Genomic DNA, 17,889 nt, shown 5'->3' on the forward strand with positions numbered 1-17,889 from the left:
CAAAAGGTTCAACCTTTTCTTTTTTTTTATTATTATTATCAAAACAACCTTTTGATTAACACAAAAATTTTTAAGCCTTTTTTTTTTTTTTGAGAGGTATTAGAACCTATAGTACTTAGTATCGTGCATGGGCTGAAGGTTGAGAAGATGAAAGAAGATACCTGTTGACATTAGACTGGAATTTCTGTAGATTGTAATTTTCAGGAAATTCATATGAAGGAAGGTTGTTCCAGAAAACAGAAGTTGAATGAATAACATGAGGAAGGCGAAAAGTTGGTTCTGTGAGTTTGAAGTTGGACAGTAAAAGGATTGACTGGTGGCAGCACGTGTTTGGACTGATTTGGAAGAGAGAGTGGAAATTATAGAAGCCAATTCACAAGAATAGGGCCCATGGAAGCATCTATAGAAAAGGAATGCAGCAAAAACAGAACGTCTATGAGACAGAGAGTGGAGAGACTCTTTTAGAGATGAGTCATTAATTAACTTAACAGCCCTCTTTTGAATGGAATCTAGAAGCCTGAGAGAGAGGTTTTGGGAATTTGCCCCCAGATGTGGAACAATATTCCATGGTAGGGCAGATTTGTGATTCATACAGTGTGAACAGCTGTTTGGAAGAAAAGTAACGCCAAGAGCAAAAGACAAAACCCAATTTTAAGTTTTGTGACAAGAGCTTTCGATTGAGTAATTTCAAATTCTTGAATGTTTCATTTAGAATGAAAAATTAAGAACATTCAGTACATTTTCACTTTGGAAGAATTATGTTCATATGTGATGCTGGCCCAAGAAATATCAGTTGCCAAATGTAATGAGATCATGTTTTAGATGTTTTTCATCATATTTTCTTCGAACACCATGTTTAAATTTGAAAAATGAAACTTTTGTATCATATTTAATTTTTTTTTAAATTTAATAATGAAAAAATATAACATAACACTTCAATCTTCATATATTATACAATCATCTGTTGTACTAATCTATGCTATGATGTTCTTGAAAATATTCTTAAGTGTAAAGGGAATGTATAAGCCAGAACTAAAAAATATACTGCATGCATACCTGTGTCCCAAATGTACAGCATTATCAACTGGGCTCCGGCTATGAGAAAGACCACTTGAATCACTTGAACGACCTGAGTCTTGTGATCGAGACACGTGGTGCTGAGAACTATGAGAAGAGTGACTGTCTCGTTTACTTTTAACTTCACTACCAGCTCCATCATCGGCACGATGTGGTGATGGTGGTGCATGTAATGAACACGATGGACTAGAAGCATGCCGATGATGGTGATGATGATGATGGTGGTGATGATGCTGAAAAAATTAAATAAATTTAATCAATCTGCAAAGCAAATTCCAAACTAAATGTCAAAATCAAGAATAAAAATACTGAAGAAATTAATTAATTTATTTATATGAAGTTCTGTTTATTCAGCAAGTATACCTTTTAATGTTTGCAGAAATAAAGGATAAAAGTGTGGGAGAAAAAGAATTACAAGCTACTCATATAATGCTATGCCACATCAAAATAGAAATAATCTTTGGAATCATAAAAGTACATACTGTTTGCTAAGACAAGCCTGATCTCCTTTGTGACATAATGCTTTTGCAATGCTGGATTTCTAAACTAAATGGCCACAAGATAAATGATAGAACATGGAATAAAGAAGGATTTCATCTGCTAGGGCCTCATCATATCAGTACCCACAAGGCATTGGTGTAAAAACAACCAAACGACATAGCATTTCAACCTCTTTTTTATAGACTTTTAAAATTTTTATTATTAATTTTATACATATTTTTATTTAGTTATTTAATTTATTTTTTATTTTTTGGCCAGTGCAGTGAAAAGTCAATAGATTCCTTGTGGTTAACACTACAAAGAACTGAGACCAAGATTGATTTTCCCAGTAACATTGAAGAGTTACTTTAAGTAATCAATGTAAATTTTTCTTCGTATGAAGAAACCTGACATAATCCGTATATAAGGTATTCCTGTACTTTTTTGATTTTGAACAAGTCTGAAATTTCTCGACTTATACTTGAATATCTAGGATAATCAATTAAGAAGAATATGGTTAACCTTATTTTTACAGAAATTGCCTCTTAAACTGCTTATGTGTCGACTGGGATGAAATTAAATGGAAAGAATTGTGAAAGTTAAAAACTTATTAAAATTAAATCACACAGAGAAAAGTGCATTTACTTTAAGCAGCTTAAGAGGTAACTTCCTTAAGAATATGATAATCCAAATTCTTCTTGTCAATTTTAATCTCAGAACTTGAGGTGATCCACAATATAAATTTTAATGTTTTGTTAATCAATTAATTAAAAAATAAACTTGCTATTTAACATATATACAGAGAGAGAGAGAGAGGTGGGGGGAGAAGAGCTGAAAAGCATAATTCAAAAGTATCCAAGTAAAAAGAACAAAGTCAGAATATCTTTAAATGTAAGAACTAGTTACTGAGTCAGAAAAAAAAAAACTTCAGATGTATTACTGAACAGCGTAGTTCACTGAAATTTGAGTTTAGATTTTCAATTAATTTTAAAATCATTTATGATTTAATTTAGCCTCTGAAGAAAGTTTTTACAACAAAGCTGGAATGTTGGAATTTTAAAGTTAACTGCAAATCTAAACTGAAATTTCAATAAGCTATGCAATTCAAAAATGCAGCTGAAGAATGTTATCTATCTTAGTAACTTCTGTTATGTTTCGTGTAGGTATAAAAAATAATAAGATAAATAACATGGTCATAATAAATATTGAATGTGGATACCAGTTTAAGTTTTTCCTGCAGATAGGAAACATAAATCTGCTCTGAAAACAGATATTCTTCTTAGGGTTTCAAAAGTGATAAATCTGTCACTTCGTAATGCCAAGTTAACTAGGACCATGAGGTCTCAGTATGCTCTGTAAATTGTATTCTAAGCAGATTGAATGAAGGAAGAAAAAACCCTCAGTTTGCTGTTGTTGTTGTTGTTGTAGTAGGGTTTTTACGTGCATCGCCGACTAAGGCCATATTGCTCCGTGTATACTGTCTGTAAATTGCATGTGTTCTGAAGTCTATTTCTGTCTGCTGGACAAAAAGCCTGAGTTTGCAAAATAAAACCATACATCTGTGCTGGAGAGTGAAAAAGCCTTTGCAGAAAATATAGACAAATAGATGGCAGTGTATCTATTGGGCTGCCTGTCATGGAGGCTGCATTTTTTGGTAAATGTTAATATAAGAAAATTTACTGCAAAATTATAAATTGTAAATGCTTAAATAAGAATGTGAATCAGCAATGCAGTGACATAAGCATGCTTATATTTGCACTCTTCACATAGCAATCTATTATTCATTATCAAACCTGTTCTTGAATATAGGTTTGTTCGTGATATTGGCCTTGAGTTTTGCAACTGCAAAAATAAATCACATCATTTGAAAAGTCTCAGTTGGGAATCCCATTTACATTAACTAGAACTGAATGAGTTAATTTTTAAACATGAATTTAAGTAAACCATTTGTGTTTGCCCAAATAGCTAACTGACACTCTACATCAGGATATTATAAGCACAACAACAACAACATATTTATTACTCTGGGTACATGTGACCAGATCCAATGTAAGCTTTTTTTTATTTTTTTACACTCTTCACGCATTCTTTCTTCTTCATTCTTTTGACAGAAAATATTATACAAAGTGATATAAATGAGAGATAAATAAAAAAAAAAAAAAAAACTGTGTCACCAGGAAGGGAATATATTGAATAAACTAACCACAGAGCACTAAACTAGAACCTTATTTTTAAATTTTATATTTACAAGAGGGATTCAAAAAAGATTTGTATTCACTCAGAAGCAGTTGTGATAGAAAGAAAAAAAAATTATTATTTTTTTTTTTGATATCTTGAAATCTATAGCAACCACACAAATTTTAGTTTCAATGTGACAATTCATTTTTTTTTTTTTTTTTTGCAGCACTGAATAAAGTGAAGTGCCACATGGTTAAAGTGAAATACAGATCAGTTATTTTGTTCCTCCTTCTTCAAGGGAAAACACCCAAAACAATCCACAAAGTTTGCTGTTTATGGAGAAGACTGCCCAGGTTGATTTCAATCCTTCTAAAACTCAGTCTTGTCTTATATCTCGCAAAAAGGATTTTTCTTCTCCTATGCTTACCTTTGGTGAAACTCTGATTTCTACACAAGATGATATATCTTTTTTGGGGATTACCCTGACTTCTAATCTCTCTTGGCACAAGCACATTACAAATATTGCTTCCTCTGCATCTAACAAACTTGGTTTTCTCTTTCGCTCTCGGCATTACTTTTCTTCCAAGCAGCTGTTCACTCTGTACAAATCGCAAATCCACCCTACCATGGAATATTGTTCCCACATCTGGGGTGGTGACCACAAAACCTCTCTCAGACTTCTAGATTCCATTCAGAAGAGGGACAGTTAGGTTAATTAATGACTCATCTCTAACAAAGTCTCTCCACTCGCTGTCTTATAGATGCACTGTTTCTGCTGCATGCTTTTTCTACAGATAATTCCACGGGCACTGTTCTTCTGAATTGGCTTCTATAATTCCCACTCTCACAGAATCAACTTTTCATCTTCCTCGTTTATTCATTTAACTGCCGTCTTCTGGAACAACCTTCCTTCATACGTATTTCCTGAAAATGAGTCTACAGAAGTTCAAGCCTAATGTCAACAAATATCTTCTCTCGTCTTCTCAACCTCCAACCCAAGCACGGTAGTAAGTACTATAGGTTCTAATACCTCTCGTGTTTGAGGTTTTTATATATTGTTCCACATTGGTATACACAATTCAAACGTGGAAGAACCTCAGTGCATGATGAAGAAATTCCAGAAATTTCAAGAAATTATACTTACATTATTTGGACGCCAATTACAATTTTAAGGGGTAATGCACTTTCTTTGCACACCAGTGTATATCCATTTCAGCCATCTGTGTGCAGTTTCATAACTATATATATCTTCACAGCTCGCTGTGTCCAGTTTCTGAAATGAAACCCAACACAAATATTCCTTACTAGTGTTGGTATAACTTTAATGATACTGTGCATGACAATCATGATGGATCCATGATGAAAGCCCTAAAAATATGACAGTCTTGCCACAGTCTTATTAACACGTTTACTGCCAACTATAAGTTAATTCGTATTTGGCGATCTGGTCCAGGACACCACATACAAGTTAACTCGGACTGGTATGACTTGCCTTTCAGGCGCAGCTACAAGTATATTCATAGCAAATACATGAAACTGTTGGATAGTGGGCTTCTAGAATAAGAATGAAAAATAAACCACGGCATCAGAAAACAGAATTTATTCACAAAAAAAAAAACTTTATTCACACTAACTTCTCTTGACACACTAGACAATAATAGCATGTTCCACGGCATTTGTTATTTCTTGTACATACTTGATACGGCTTAGTCGGGTGTGGTGTTTTTTTCAGTTGGTGGTATAGCCAACTGAAATTCTAAATAATGAATTTTACATTCAGACCTAATCTTCTTTGGAACATTTAGAATTTTCTCTCCAATCAAAGATTCAATATAACTTTTCAGTCAAGTTATGGGTTCCACCATAAAATGTCCGTAATTCAGAGAAACCGGTAACTTGACGGAAAATGATGTATGCATTATGCATATATATTTCTATAATATGTAATGCAATATTTTTCGGCATCTGATGGCCGAAAAAGTGCTGAATAGTACGAGAGAATTTAATTCTTAGTGCTGAATAGTACGAGAGCATTTAATCCGATCGATCTATGAACCAGAACATTACGACTCATCAAAAAGCTCTTCAAATTCCAAGTCACTTGTATTAGCATAAAGCTCAAGCTCTTCATCAGTTAGTGGTCTCTTCTTATCCATTTTTTGGGTTTTTTTTTTTTTTTTTTTTTTAAAGAAAGAAAAAGAAACACATAACAAAGTACTAAATACAACATACATGACAAAGTCTGTGTTACTGCAGCGGATTTACGCACAGCACTGACTCACATACAGCGAATTCTACAAGTTACAACACGTCTGATTTAATCGTGTTAACTCGTAGTTGGCTGCCGTGAAAGAATTTTCTATTAAATACGGCAACTATGAGATAATTCGGGAGGCTTTTTTTTTTTACAACAATAAGCTTTTTTTACAAGTTTTGGTGATGAATATATATTATAATTTGGGTTCTGAATAATTTAACACCTAACTGAAATTGGCGTCAGAGATCAGTTTACCCAAATAAGCCTTGGCAGGCAACGTGTTAATCTACAGGTGTATTGTTCCGTTCTTTGTGTGTAGCACCCACACATAAATTAATCATAACATTAAAACAAGACTACAAAAGTATAGCAACAATCATAAAAAATAACATGGTTACTCTATAAAATGAGGAAAGTGCAGTCAGTTTTCCATCACTTCATTTAAAGATTAAAACAAGATTAAGAAATTCATTCATGTACCTGTAGAGTCATAACTAAGCATTCTGGCACCTGGGGCAAAAAATGTTTGCCCCCTACAGCCCCTAATAAATAAATATAAATTAAAGATGATATAAAGAATATAAAAAAATTATACTCACTTTACGGTGTTCTTGTGGAGAAGAAACTGGACTTGTTTGAGTGGAAACAGTGGTCATGTAAGGTTTACTATTAGAAATGGCATCTTTTACCTTTAAAAATTAATATTAAAATGGAGAAAAAAATGAGTGCACAAAACTAATAATTTTATTGGTAAGTAAACAAATAATGTATTTTTAAAATTTCATATTATCTGTAAAGACATGAAAACTAAGCATTAAACTGTCACAAAAATTGGGGCATTTTATTCAAATTTTTAAAATTACACCACTAAAATATGAAGCATGATAATAAACTAATGAGAGCGATTTTTTAATAAACTAACCTGAATTTATACATCCAAATTAGTGTTGTCTTCTAGTTAAATGAAAACATTTTTCAGACCACTCTTTTGGAATTAACTTCAGAAACATCAGATTCTTTTGAATATCCTAGTGACAAATATTTGTCCTTTGAGGCTGGATTCCATTTTTGAATAACCAAAATTCAACAGAACAAAGTCTAGTGAATAACATGGGAGATTAAGCTGGGTAATATCATATTTGGAGAAAAGAACTGTTTTGAAGGAAGTACACTGGGAACCCGAGCACTATGGCAAATAAGTCAGCCAGACCAGTCTCATTCTGCAGGAATGATGCCATGCCATTGATGTCAAATAAAAAAAATCAAACCATCGTCACTTGTGATTTTGACACGTGTGCTTTCTTGGATCTCTGGGAGTTTTCTGTTGTAGACTTCTACACTTTCTTCCACAAGCATAATTCATTATTGCTTACCATTTTTCGTAAAAAAAGGATTATTTTGTTCAGCTTACCCAAGTCCAAGGATGCTCTCATAATTATGGCCAAGGGTTTGCTTAGTTGCTTTGCCACCTCCTTTAATATAACTGGATAGATCCCATCCACCCCCAGGTGCCTTTTTTATGTTTAACTTCAACAATTTCTCCTCCACTTTGCTCTCAGTTATTACAAAATCATTAAACACCCTGCTACAATTTGATAACCTTCTGCCGTTTTCAAAACTTAATAACTCTTCATGTGCGAATTGTAGATGCAAAATGCTCATTCAGTTTGTTTGCTATCTGAGCAGGATCATCAACAGCTAAACCATCGATATCCAGTGGACCAATCAGATTCATCCCCTTCCTTTTAGAGTTTATATAAGTAAAGAAATCCTTGCTGTTTTTCTTAGCATCTTTTGCCAAAGATTTCTCTAAATCTGCCTTCACCTGCCTAACCTCCTTTGTGACCTGATTACAGACTAGCTTATATCTGCCATAGGCTTCTGAGTCGCTTGATAATTTATACGCATCCCATGCATTTTTCTTCTCTGTCACGAGTCTCATTAGTTCATTTGATAACTGTTTAGGCCTAAACCTTGAACAATATTTCTTAATAGGTATGAAACTTTTAGTAGCATCCACAGTTGGATGCTACTAAAATCTTCCAAGGTTGTTTTATATATAATTAAAGTAATGCATCCATTAAAAGTAAAAATTATTTTGAATCTTCTAATATACACTGCTATCACTTATTTGTGTTTCCAACTAATAGTGGACACATTTTAAGTGATTTTAATTAAAAATATATCTTTGAAAATCAAAAGAGGAGATTGCACCTGTTGGCTATTGTTGTCTAATTTGGTCTTTAAAAAAAAAATGAATTTATATGAATTTCTGATCAAGAAACAGAACTAAATGATAAATAAATAGATATAGAAGATGTAAATGCATTAAAAAGTAATAATCAAATTTTTTTTTATAATTTTTATGAATATTTTACAATTTTTTTATGGTTTTAAAAATAATTCTGATTGGCAATAATTGACTGTATTGAGAGGCAATCAGATCAAAACATTTAGGTAAGTTTCCATATTTATAATTTTTATTATTTTCCAAAATTCTACAAAAAAATTCGCTCTACAGAGCCAGCCGTGGAAGAAACCTTACTATCATGGGTCCACATACATTTGGCAAACTCAGAAAGGAAAGAATTAAATAAAGTTAAGATTATCATTTACATAATTTATACATTAAAATCAAAATAATGAAAATGGTGTGAACAATGACCACAATATAGCTGGGAGGTTTACTGTTTGTGAGAAAAATTAAACTTGAGTTTTGTTTTTCTTCTAGGTAAAAATTGTGTTCTCTATTTAGTAACATACCTAGCATAATGTTAAAACTATCTTTTGGTGCTGTAAAAATTCAGAGCCGTCTATAATTTGATTCTGTAAGAGCTAGTAATTTAAATCAAATATCTTCAATACATAATAAATGCCGATGAAGACATTTCTAAAGGTTATACTTACTTGTGATGCATTTATATAAAATTGAATTTTGTCATGTTTCAAGCTAAGGTTTTAGTGCATAAGCTGGTACACAAAAGGTAAAGAATTTTAAGTCAGGCAATAAACATAATATATAAGTTTCTCCATACTGAAGCTTTTCAGCTTGAAATTCCTAATCAACTTATGCTTGAATATAACATTTGAATCAATAAGTCCAAAGTCTCGTAATAGTGTTTTACTAATACCTTGATTCTTCCGTTTGGATACTAACTGACCCATAGTAGCATGTTCAATGATCTGCTTATTTTTAAATGCTTGAGATTTTCATATGCAAACAGACTGCATTTGGATTGCAAATTTGCCATTTGTTAGAAATGAAGCATCTTGTATGTCTTTGGGGAATGGCACAATCCTGAATAACTATTTCTCGTGGTGAGTTTTTCTCTCACTCCAACTGCTGATGATTGTGGTTGCTGCAACTGTAAAATAAAAAAGCTGTCCATTACTTGACTTTCCTACTCACTTGATAACACTGACTAGTCTAGATTTATTTCACTTTTCTATATTTATTCCACTATAGCAGGGAATTTGTAGGTATCAAGAGCTGCTGACACTACATTATAGTACAAAATGGATATGCAGAATACAATACTAGATATTTTACCAAAACTCCAAAGAGATAATATATAATTATAACATCTAATTCGGATGCTGAAAAATATTAATACCATCCAACAATGATTTACAATTCTTATAAACTGACAATTCTGAAAATTCTCAATGAGTATTTTCAGTTTTGTTATTTTCTGTGTGCAGGAACATCTTCATTTATATTGTAGAAAATAACAGTAAACTATGCACTTACTATTATTGGATTGAATATAAATTTAAAAAGGTCTGAAAAATTTTTTTCACAACTATTATTTTGCTACAAATCACTTCATATGAGTACATTTTAAAACAAAAAAGAATACAACTTGCCAAGTTTTTAGTAGTAGTCTGTGTGGCGACTGATTCTTTCTTGATTTGAAGTTTGTCACTGTCATCTTGTACTTCTGTGTTCTGTTTCAAGGTCTAAAGTAAAAGTAATTATGTTGAAAAAGAATTACATAAGGACATAATAATTTATGTGTAATAACATAATGTAAAATATACTTAACATTATTTGAATTTTAACATCTTAAGAATAATCCATCAAACATAATAAAACAAGAATCATAAAAAATAAATTATATAAATTTATTTCATGCCAACACATTAACAAATAGGGGTTGAAGGTTACATGGGCTGATCATTTAATTTGTGAGATGGCACCACTATCATACAATCACTCAAGTTTCAGTGAACTGCCAGTAGATGGCAGGAAAATGTATGCCCAAGAATATGTTGACACAGTTGCAAGTTCTGAAGTTTGTTATTGTTGTAATGTTTTAGGAGCATCAGCAACTTAGGCCATATTGCACTTTATATGATATGTCTGTAAATTGTGTGTTCTGTGGTCAGTTTGCTGGACAAAAAACCTAAGCTTCTGGGAGGAAAAAATGCTGATTAGACCGCTCATCGACAGGATTCAAATTCAGGACTTTTCCACCCAGTGTGGGGAGGATGGTGTTTATACCAACTGTACTGCCCACAAGAGCAGTTCTGATGTATTGTCTGGTAGTTGAAAAATGGCCATAAGTTATGCACTGTTTTGATACTAGAGAGCTATTACGTGCTCGATAATTCCTATATTCTATTATATTATGAATCAACAGGGCTTACCTTTATTTTTTGATATAGGAAGCTTCTTTTCCAACTCTCCTTGTCCAACTCGCTAATACTTCATGGGGAAGGCGATGTCAATTTTGCAAAACATTGTCATAAAGTTAGATTTTGGAGGTCTAAACGGGCTAATAATTAAGGATCGATTTTACATTTTGGTCCTGTGGCTGGAATTTTGAGTTAAATTTAGGGGTCTAATAATTGGGTAAGGGGCGGGGGTGGGGGTAGGGGTTGGGGTTATTCTCTACATTCCTTAAGTTGGACTAGAACTTTTCGGGGCATCATGTTCACAGGAAGAGAGTTACTCACAATTAATCCGAAACTTTTTTTTTTTTTTTTTTTCTTTCCTTATGTTGTAGTATTTGTTCTTCACGCATGCGTATAAGTGACCAATCGTCGGACAATAGGAATGGCCTACGGATATTGATTGAAGTTTCATGTAGTTTCATCTCTAAGGTTTCTGCAATGAGTAGTTTGTAGTAGTTGTGTTGAATATTTTTAATTTTTTTGTTTCCGTAAAGCCGAAAGTATGTCTTTCATTTATTGCGTGGAACGAAAGTTCCGATGCATTTGAACCTTCGGTGCGGGCGGGTCGTTCAAATGCATCGGAACTTTCGTTCCACGCAATAAATGAAAGACATACTTTCGGCTTTACGGAAACAAAAATTATAAATATTCAACACAACTACTACAAACTACTCATTGTAGAAACCTTAGAGATGAAACTACATGAAACTTCAATCAATATCCGTAGGCCATTCCTATTGTCCGACGATTGGTCACCTATACGCATGCGTGAAGAACAAATACTACAACATAAGGAAAGAGAAAAAAAGTTTCGGATTAATTGTGAGTAACTCTCTTCCTGTGAACATGATGCCCCGAAAAGTTCTAGTCCAACTTAAGGAATGTAGAGAATAACCCCAACCCCTACCCCCACCCCCGCCCCTTACCCAATTATTAGACCCCTAAATTTAACTCAAAATTCCAGCCACAGGACCAAAATGTAAAATTATTAGCCCATTTAGACCTCCAAAATCTAACTTTATGACAATGTTTTGCAAAATTGACATCGCCTTCCCCATGAAGTATTAGCGAGTTGGACAAGGAGAGTTGGAAAAGAAGCTTCCTATATCAAAAAATAAAGTTATGCACTGTACATGCATTCTATGACTGAGCAATGCTTTGTTATTTGTTTTTGTGTTTGACATAATATGAGTGCAACAGAGACTGTGATAGCATACAACTTTCATGTGGTTTTATTTCTGATTATGTATCACATGGTGTGAAATCCAACAAGCACAGTTTTGTGACATTTTTTTATTATTATTAGCCATATGGTGCAAGAAAGCCTGAGGCTTATGCTGCACCAGACAAAAAAGAAGTTACCGAGAGAGAGAGAGAGAGAGAGAGAGAGAGAGAGAGAGAGAGAGAGAGAGAGAGAGAGAGAGATCACCAAGAAAGAGAAGAATGATAATATCCAGATCAGAACCCTGGGTGTGCCAAGCCCATACCTACCAGATGTGAGTCCTAAGTGCTCTGTAACAACAGAGTGTGCACTGTCATACAAGGTTGCCATTTTGCTGCTTAGCTAATGAAGTGTGGTTCTCCTGTCTTCATCCAGAATCTCCTGGGCCTTTGCAATTTGCTCTGGAGTGTTGGGTGGAAGTCTTTTACGATTAGCATTAATAAAGGCATATGATTCAAGAAAGCAAGCTTATACAGCATCAGCCAAAAAAAAAAAAAAAAAACCCATCCCAATTCACCCATCCATTCATTCATTCCAAATGTTTGTCTAGTTCTGCCTTGAATTTATTTAAGCTATCAAGACAAATTGTACCAGCAATCAACTACCCACTGGCTAAAGGCAAATTTCTGCACATCTATTCGACAACTGTCTTTCCTCAATTTCAGTTTATGCCCCCTCAAGTTTGTAATCTGAGCTTTAAATCAAGTTTGTAATCTGAGCATTGAAACATATTAATAATCATTAATATGTTTTAATGCAGCTAAATGCAAGGTCTTACATTTAGTCTCTATGGTCCTTGAGGTTGTAACAGACATTCTCTCAGATATGCCAGACAAGCTGTTCTTGCTACCTGAGAGTCTAAAACGCTGATGGAACTGATATTCGGGTGACACTTAAGCCAAGTGGACCCAATTTCGGCGAAGTCCGGACGGTCTATGACAGCCAAATCCTCTGCTTGCACCTTCACGATGGTGGGACTGTTAGTAATCCTGGGTATAACCTCCATGCACAAGTACATGGTGGGTGACCACCCAGGTGTGAACCAACGTAAGCAGGGGTCGAGGTGTGGCGCCCACACCACATGGAGGAACGCCACCCCTCTATGTTACCAGGCAGTACTAGGTGGTAGATGACTCTCATCAACCGGTGAAATACCACCACTTTGCTTATTGGAGGCTTGAGGTGGTGGAACCCATGTTTAGTCTCTAGAGCTAAGTTCCGCCGAACCCTTCCCTATCTCTTACATCATGCAGTATGATTGATGATTTTTGAGGTTATGATGAATGTCGTGGCGAGATCCAATATTCCTTACATTTCGAGGGTACAGCTCTAAAACGGTGTTCGCAGGCCGGCCGCTAGATAGTACACTGGACCAAACCTATTGGTAACTCTCTAGGAGGCTTCCGGATCAGCTAGTGTATAATCTTGCTACCTCTACTCTGCCAGATAGTGACTGGAGGGAGTCCGAGTAGTGTGTATGCGGGGAGCATTGTCGAGGCCACGTTATGTCAAGGATCTGGGTATATTCTTACCACATGTACGCCATATCCAAAAATTTCATTACTTCATACAGCATGTCCCACCCACTTTTTCTTACTATTGAATACACCATGAATTGTCAAAATAATAGAGCAAGCTTATCTGCGAAAAGATCTAAACCTCCCAAGGACTTCCTAATTCATTTCACAAATATACGTGGTCTCAACGATGTCCATTTCCACTTGCAGTCTTCCAAACCCCATGTACTTTTTCTGACTGAATCTCAGTTATCAGTTGATTCAACTACTGCTCATCTCAGATGTCCAAATTATTTGCTGTATGATTCCTTTCGCCTCAAAGGTGGTACTTGTGCATATGTCCGTTCTGATATTCCCTGTCAGAGACTTGGCAATTTGGAATCTCCTCTCTTTGATCTTCTCTGGCTTAAAATCTCTCTACCTCATTGTGTCAAATTCATCTGTTGTCTCTACCGTTCTCCCAACTCCACTAATCACTTGGAGCTCTTTGACTTCCTCTCTTTGCAACTTGACTTTCTCCAGTCCAACTTTCCTAACAGTGAGGTAATTTTCCTTGGTGATTTTAACGTTCACAACTCCAGCTGGCTTCCGTTTTCTAGTTACACTGACCCAGCAGGTCGAGATGCTGGGGCTTTTGCAATTACTAATGACCTAGCACAGATTGTTCATTTACCTACAAGAAAACAGGACAATCCTAATCATACAGCCAATACGCTTGATCTTTTTCTCACAAACAACCCTTCTAAGTACAAGGTCGAAGTGAGAGGTCCTTTAGGCACTTCAGATCACAACTTGGTGATTGTCTCTTCTCCAATGGAACCTTTATCTCATGGCTATTCCCAACCTCGTATTGTTTGGCATTACAAGAATGCAAAATGGGATGACCTGCGAGACTTCTTTTCTTCTTTTCCTTGGTCTGATTACTGTTTCAAAACTTCTGATGTCAACGTTTGCTCAGATCGTGTCAGTGAAATTATTCTTGCAGGAATGGAATCCTTTATCCCACACTCCACTTTAAAATCTCGTCCTTTATCTAAACCTTGGTTCTCCAACAAATGTGTTAAGGCTGTCCAAGAGAAGAATGTTGCATAGAGAAGAGGAGAGTGGCTAAGTGGATTTTTCTTATTTATTGATTTGAAATTATTATTTTTCTAAAACTTTTGATTTAAATTTAGTAGTATAACATTATTTTGTGATTTTTTGATTAATTTGGTGTATTTATTCTTTACTCAGCCTTGTAAAAGTATCGGTAAGGGTTTCCACGTGTTCGTAACTACCGCTACCGTTATTAACTTTCCCGCAATTGTGATACCGTACTAGATATACCGTAGGTTATATACCGTACTAGATAGCATTAGTTGAACTTCGTTAGCAGTTAAATTGTACGTTTAAATAAATACATATAACGACTTAGATTACAAACGTAATATAATTAATAACATAACATAATTAATTAATAAATTAATAGAATCATGACTCAGACCAGAGCAGCAAAGCAAAAAGGCTCAAGCTAATGGAAGTGCTGTGGCTCAGAGCAGAACTGAGGGGGGGCAGTTGTCCTCTGACTCACAGCCTTATAAAATGCACTGTTTGCTTGATGTTTGCAGAGCAATCGGGTACGGGACATGATACTGCCAAGGGGGATGTCTTTGTGTGTGCGCGCGATGCAAGGAGTGTATCGATATCAGGCAACAACTCGGCGTTCTTTTGGGCCTATATGAGAGCTTGAAGGACAGGGTGGATGCCCTCGAAGAAACTAAATTGAGGGGCCCATCAAGCTCTCAGCTGCCCACATCAACGCCAGAGCTTGCACTTGGGCATCGCGTGACACAGAGACAACCCCCAAGGCAGAATGCGCTGGTCCCGAAGGAACTAGTAGTTGTTGGTGACTCTATTGTCAGGGAAACGGGGAACATGCTTTGTAAAAAAGATAGGTGGAACAGGACCAGGGTATGTCTGCCAGGGGCAAAGGTTGATGACGTTGTAGAGCGAATATCATCTTTTAAGGGCACAAAAGGTGATATAGTTGTACACGTTGGCACTAATAATATTAAGAGTAGGAGACCGGCAGAATTACTTAACAAGTACAGGTCACTGTTGAACAAAAGCCGAGAATTAGGGTTGAATTTGAAAGTGTCTGCAATTCTGCCCAGACACGATAGGAGGGAGTATATGATGAGAGCCTTGTCGATCAATTCGGCCCTGGAAAGATTGTGCAAGGCTCAAGGGGTAGAATTTTTTTCAGCCTGGACTGTACTTGTTAACAGGAGAGATTGCTTCTACAGGGATGGGATACACTTAAATAGAAAGGGTGCAAGAATATTTGCTGATGCTATCGAGGCAGTGTTAGGTGGGTCGGAAAACTGCTAGCTTGGGGGGAGACAAAGACCAATAGATTGACAGTAGCCACTGGCAGAGGTGAAAGAGATTCTTGCACTGCTTCTATTAGAATGAGCAGAAGCCTGAAAAACAAGATGCATGGTATTTCAGAGACTGCTGGGAGCCATTGTGGTACAAGTAAACACATGGGTTGTGTTAGGGTAGCTAAGAATAGAAACAGGTGCAGGTATACTTGCGTGTACACCAATGCTAGGAGTTTAGTAAATAAATTTGATGAATTTGAGGTATTGCTCAAAACATCGAAGGCAGATATTGTTGGGATATCAGAGACGTGGTGTCACACAGATATAAGGGATGCGGAACTGCAATTTGGTGAGTACAACGTCTACAGAAAGGATAGACAGGATAGGAAGGGGGGAGGTGTTATGCTATTAGTTAAGAAACACATAAAAACCAAGGAAGTGAAGCCAGTCGACATCGCTGGACAGTGCAGTGTGGAGTCAGTTTGGTGTGACATAAACATTGGGAGATCAAAATTGAGAGTAGGAGTGTGCTATAGGCCTAATGACTCTGATGAGTATAATAAGGAACTGTACAGGGAAATAGAATGGGCCAGTAAATCAGAGTGTCTTATAATGGGAGATTTTAATTTCCCAGATATTGACTGGAATTTGGGGGCTGGATACTCACACACTAGCAGGGCTTTTGTGGATTTATTGGATGATTGTTTTCTACATCAGCATGTTTGGGAGGCAACTAGAGGGAGCAATACTCTTGATTTGATTATCAGCAGTGATTCTTCATGCATTAAGAATCTGCAGATAAATGAACCACTAGGTGGCAGTGATCACAGTGTGCTGAAGTGGGATTTACTCAAAGAGGTAACTACCATTAGGGGTAAAGGGAAGGGTTATTGCTTCCGTAAAGGCGACTACGATGGACTGAGACAGTATTTAAATTCTATACAGTGGGACCAACTGATGATGTTACCAACAGCAAATTCAAAATGGGAAGCATTCAAAGAACTTATCTTGGAAGCTACTAGGCTTTACATACCAACTAAGAAATATTGTTCAAGGTTTAGGCCAAAATGGATGTCAGATGAACTAATGAGGCATATGGCAGAGAAGAAAAATGCATGGGATACTTACAAATTAACACATGACACAGAAGCCTATGATAGATACAAGTTGATATGCAACCAAGTTACAAAGGAGGTTAGGCAGGCGAAGGCAGATTACGAGAAATCCTTGGCAAGGGATGCAAAGAAAAACAGCAAAGAGTTCTTTACTTATGTAACTCTAGAAGGAGAGGGATGAATCAGATTGGTCCTCTTGATATTGATGGGTCAAGTGTTGATGATCCTGCTCAGGTAGCTAACAAACTAAATGAATATTTTGCATCGACATTCACACATGAGGAGTTATTCAGCGAGGGGAATGCCAGAGGTGTATTCAACTCTAGCAGTAAGTTACAGAATCTTGAAATAACTGGGAGTAAAGTGGAGGAGAAACTGTTGAAGATAAACACAAGAAAGGCACCCGGGGTGGATGGGATCTATCCAGTTATATTAAAGGAGGCAGCAAAGGAAGTAAGCAAACCCTTAGCCATAATTATGAGAGCTTCCTTGGACTCAGGGGAGGTACCCATAGACTGGAAATGTGCAAATGTGACCCCAATTCATAAAGGAGGATCAAAGGCTGACACAAGTAATTATAGACCTGTGAGCTTAACTTCTGTTCCAGGAAAATTAATGGAGGCACTGGTTAAAGAAGCACTGCAGGATCATTTAGACAAGACTTCAGTTATAGCTCAGACACAGCATGGTTTTGTTAAGGGGAAGTCTTGCCTGACCAACTTGATTGGATACTATGATGCAGTCACAAAAGAACTGGATGCAGGGAATAACTTTGATATTATATACTTGGATCTTAGAAAGGCTTTTGATACTGTTGCACATGGAAGACTGCTACACAAATTGGAGCAGTGTGACATTGGAGGCAAATTACTGCTATGGATAAAGGGGTGGTTGAGGGGGAGAAGACAGAGAGTGGTAATCAATGGACACTGCTCATCGTGGACTGATGTTATTAGTGGAGTCCCTCAGGGCTCAGTGTTGGGTCCATTATTGTTTTCTGTAT

The 17,889-nt window shown here is 36.0% G+C and overlaps 1 protein-coding gene across 1 annotated transcript in view; it reads right to left on the minus strand.

Moving 5' to 3' along the window:
- Nucleotides 1–17,889, minus strand: part of LOC150075586 (rho GTPase-activating protein 39-like) — a 210,758-nt gene that overhangs the window by 78,970 nt on the left and 113,899 nt on the right. The window contains exons 4-6 of the mRNA XM_090389097.1: nucleotides 9,860–9,952; nucleotides 6,592–6,681; nucleotides 1,057–1,310 (exon numbers count right to left, since the gene is read on the minus strand). Of these exons, the coding sequence (XP_090245223.1) occupies nucleotides 1,057–1,310; nucleotides 6,592–6,681; nucleotides 9,860–9,952 (437 nt within the window). The remainder of the gene's footprint in view (nucleotides 1–1,056; nucleotides 1,311–6,591; nucleotides 6,682–9,859; nucleotides 9,953–17,889) is intronic.

This window comes from Mastigoproctus giganteus, chromosome 14 (assembly GCF_048544385.1).
Source record: "Mastigoproctus giganteus isolate SK-2022 chromosome 14, ASM4854438v1, whole genome shotgun sequence".
NCBI lineage: Eukaryota > Metazoa > Arthropoda > Arachnida > Uropygi > Thelyphonidae > Mastigoproctus > Mastigoproctus giganteus.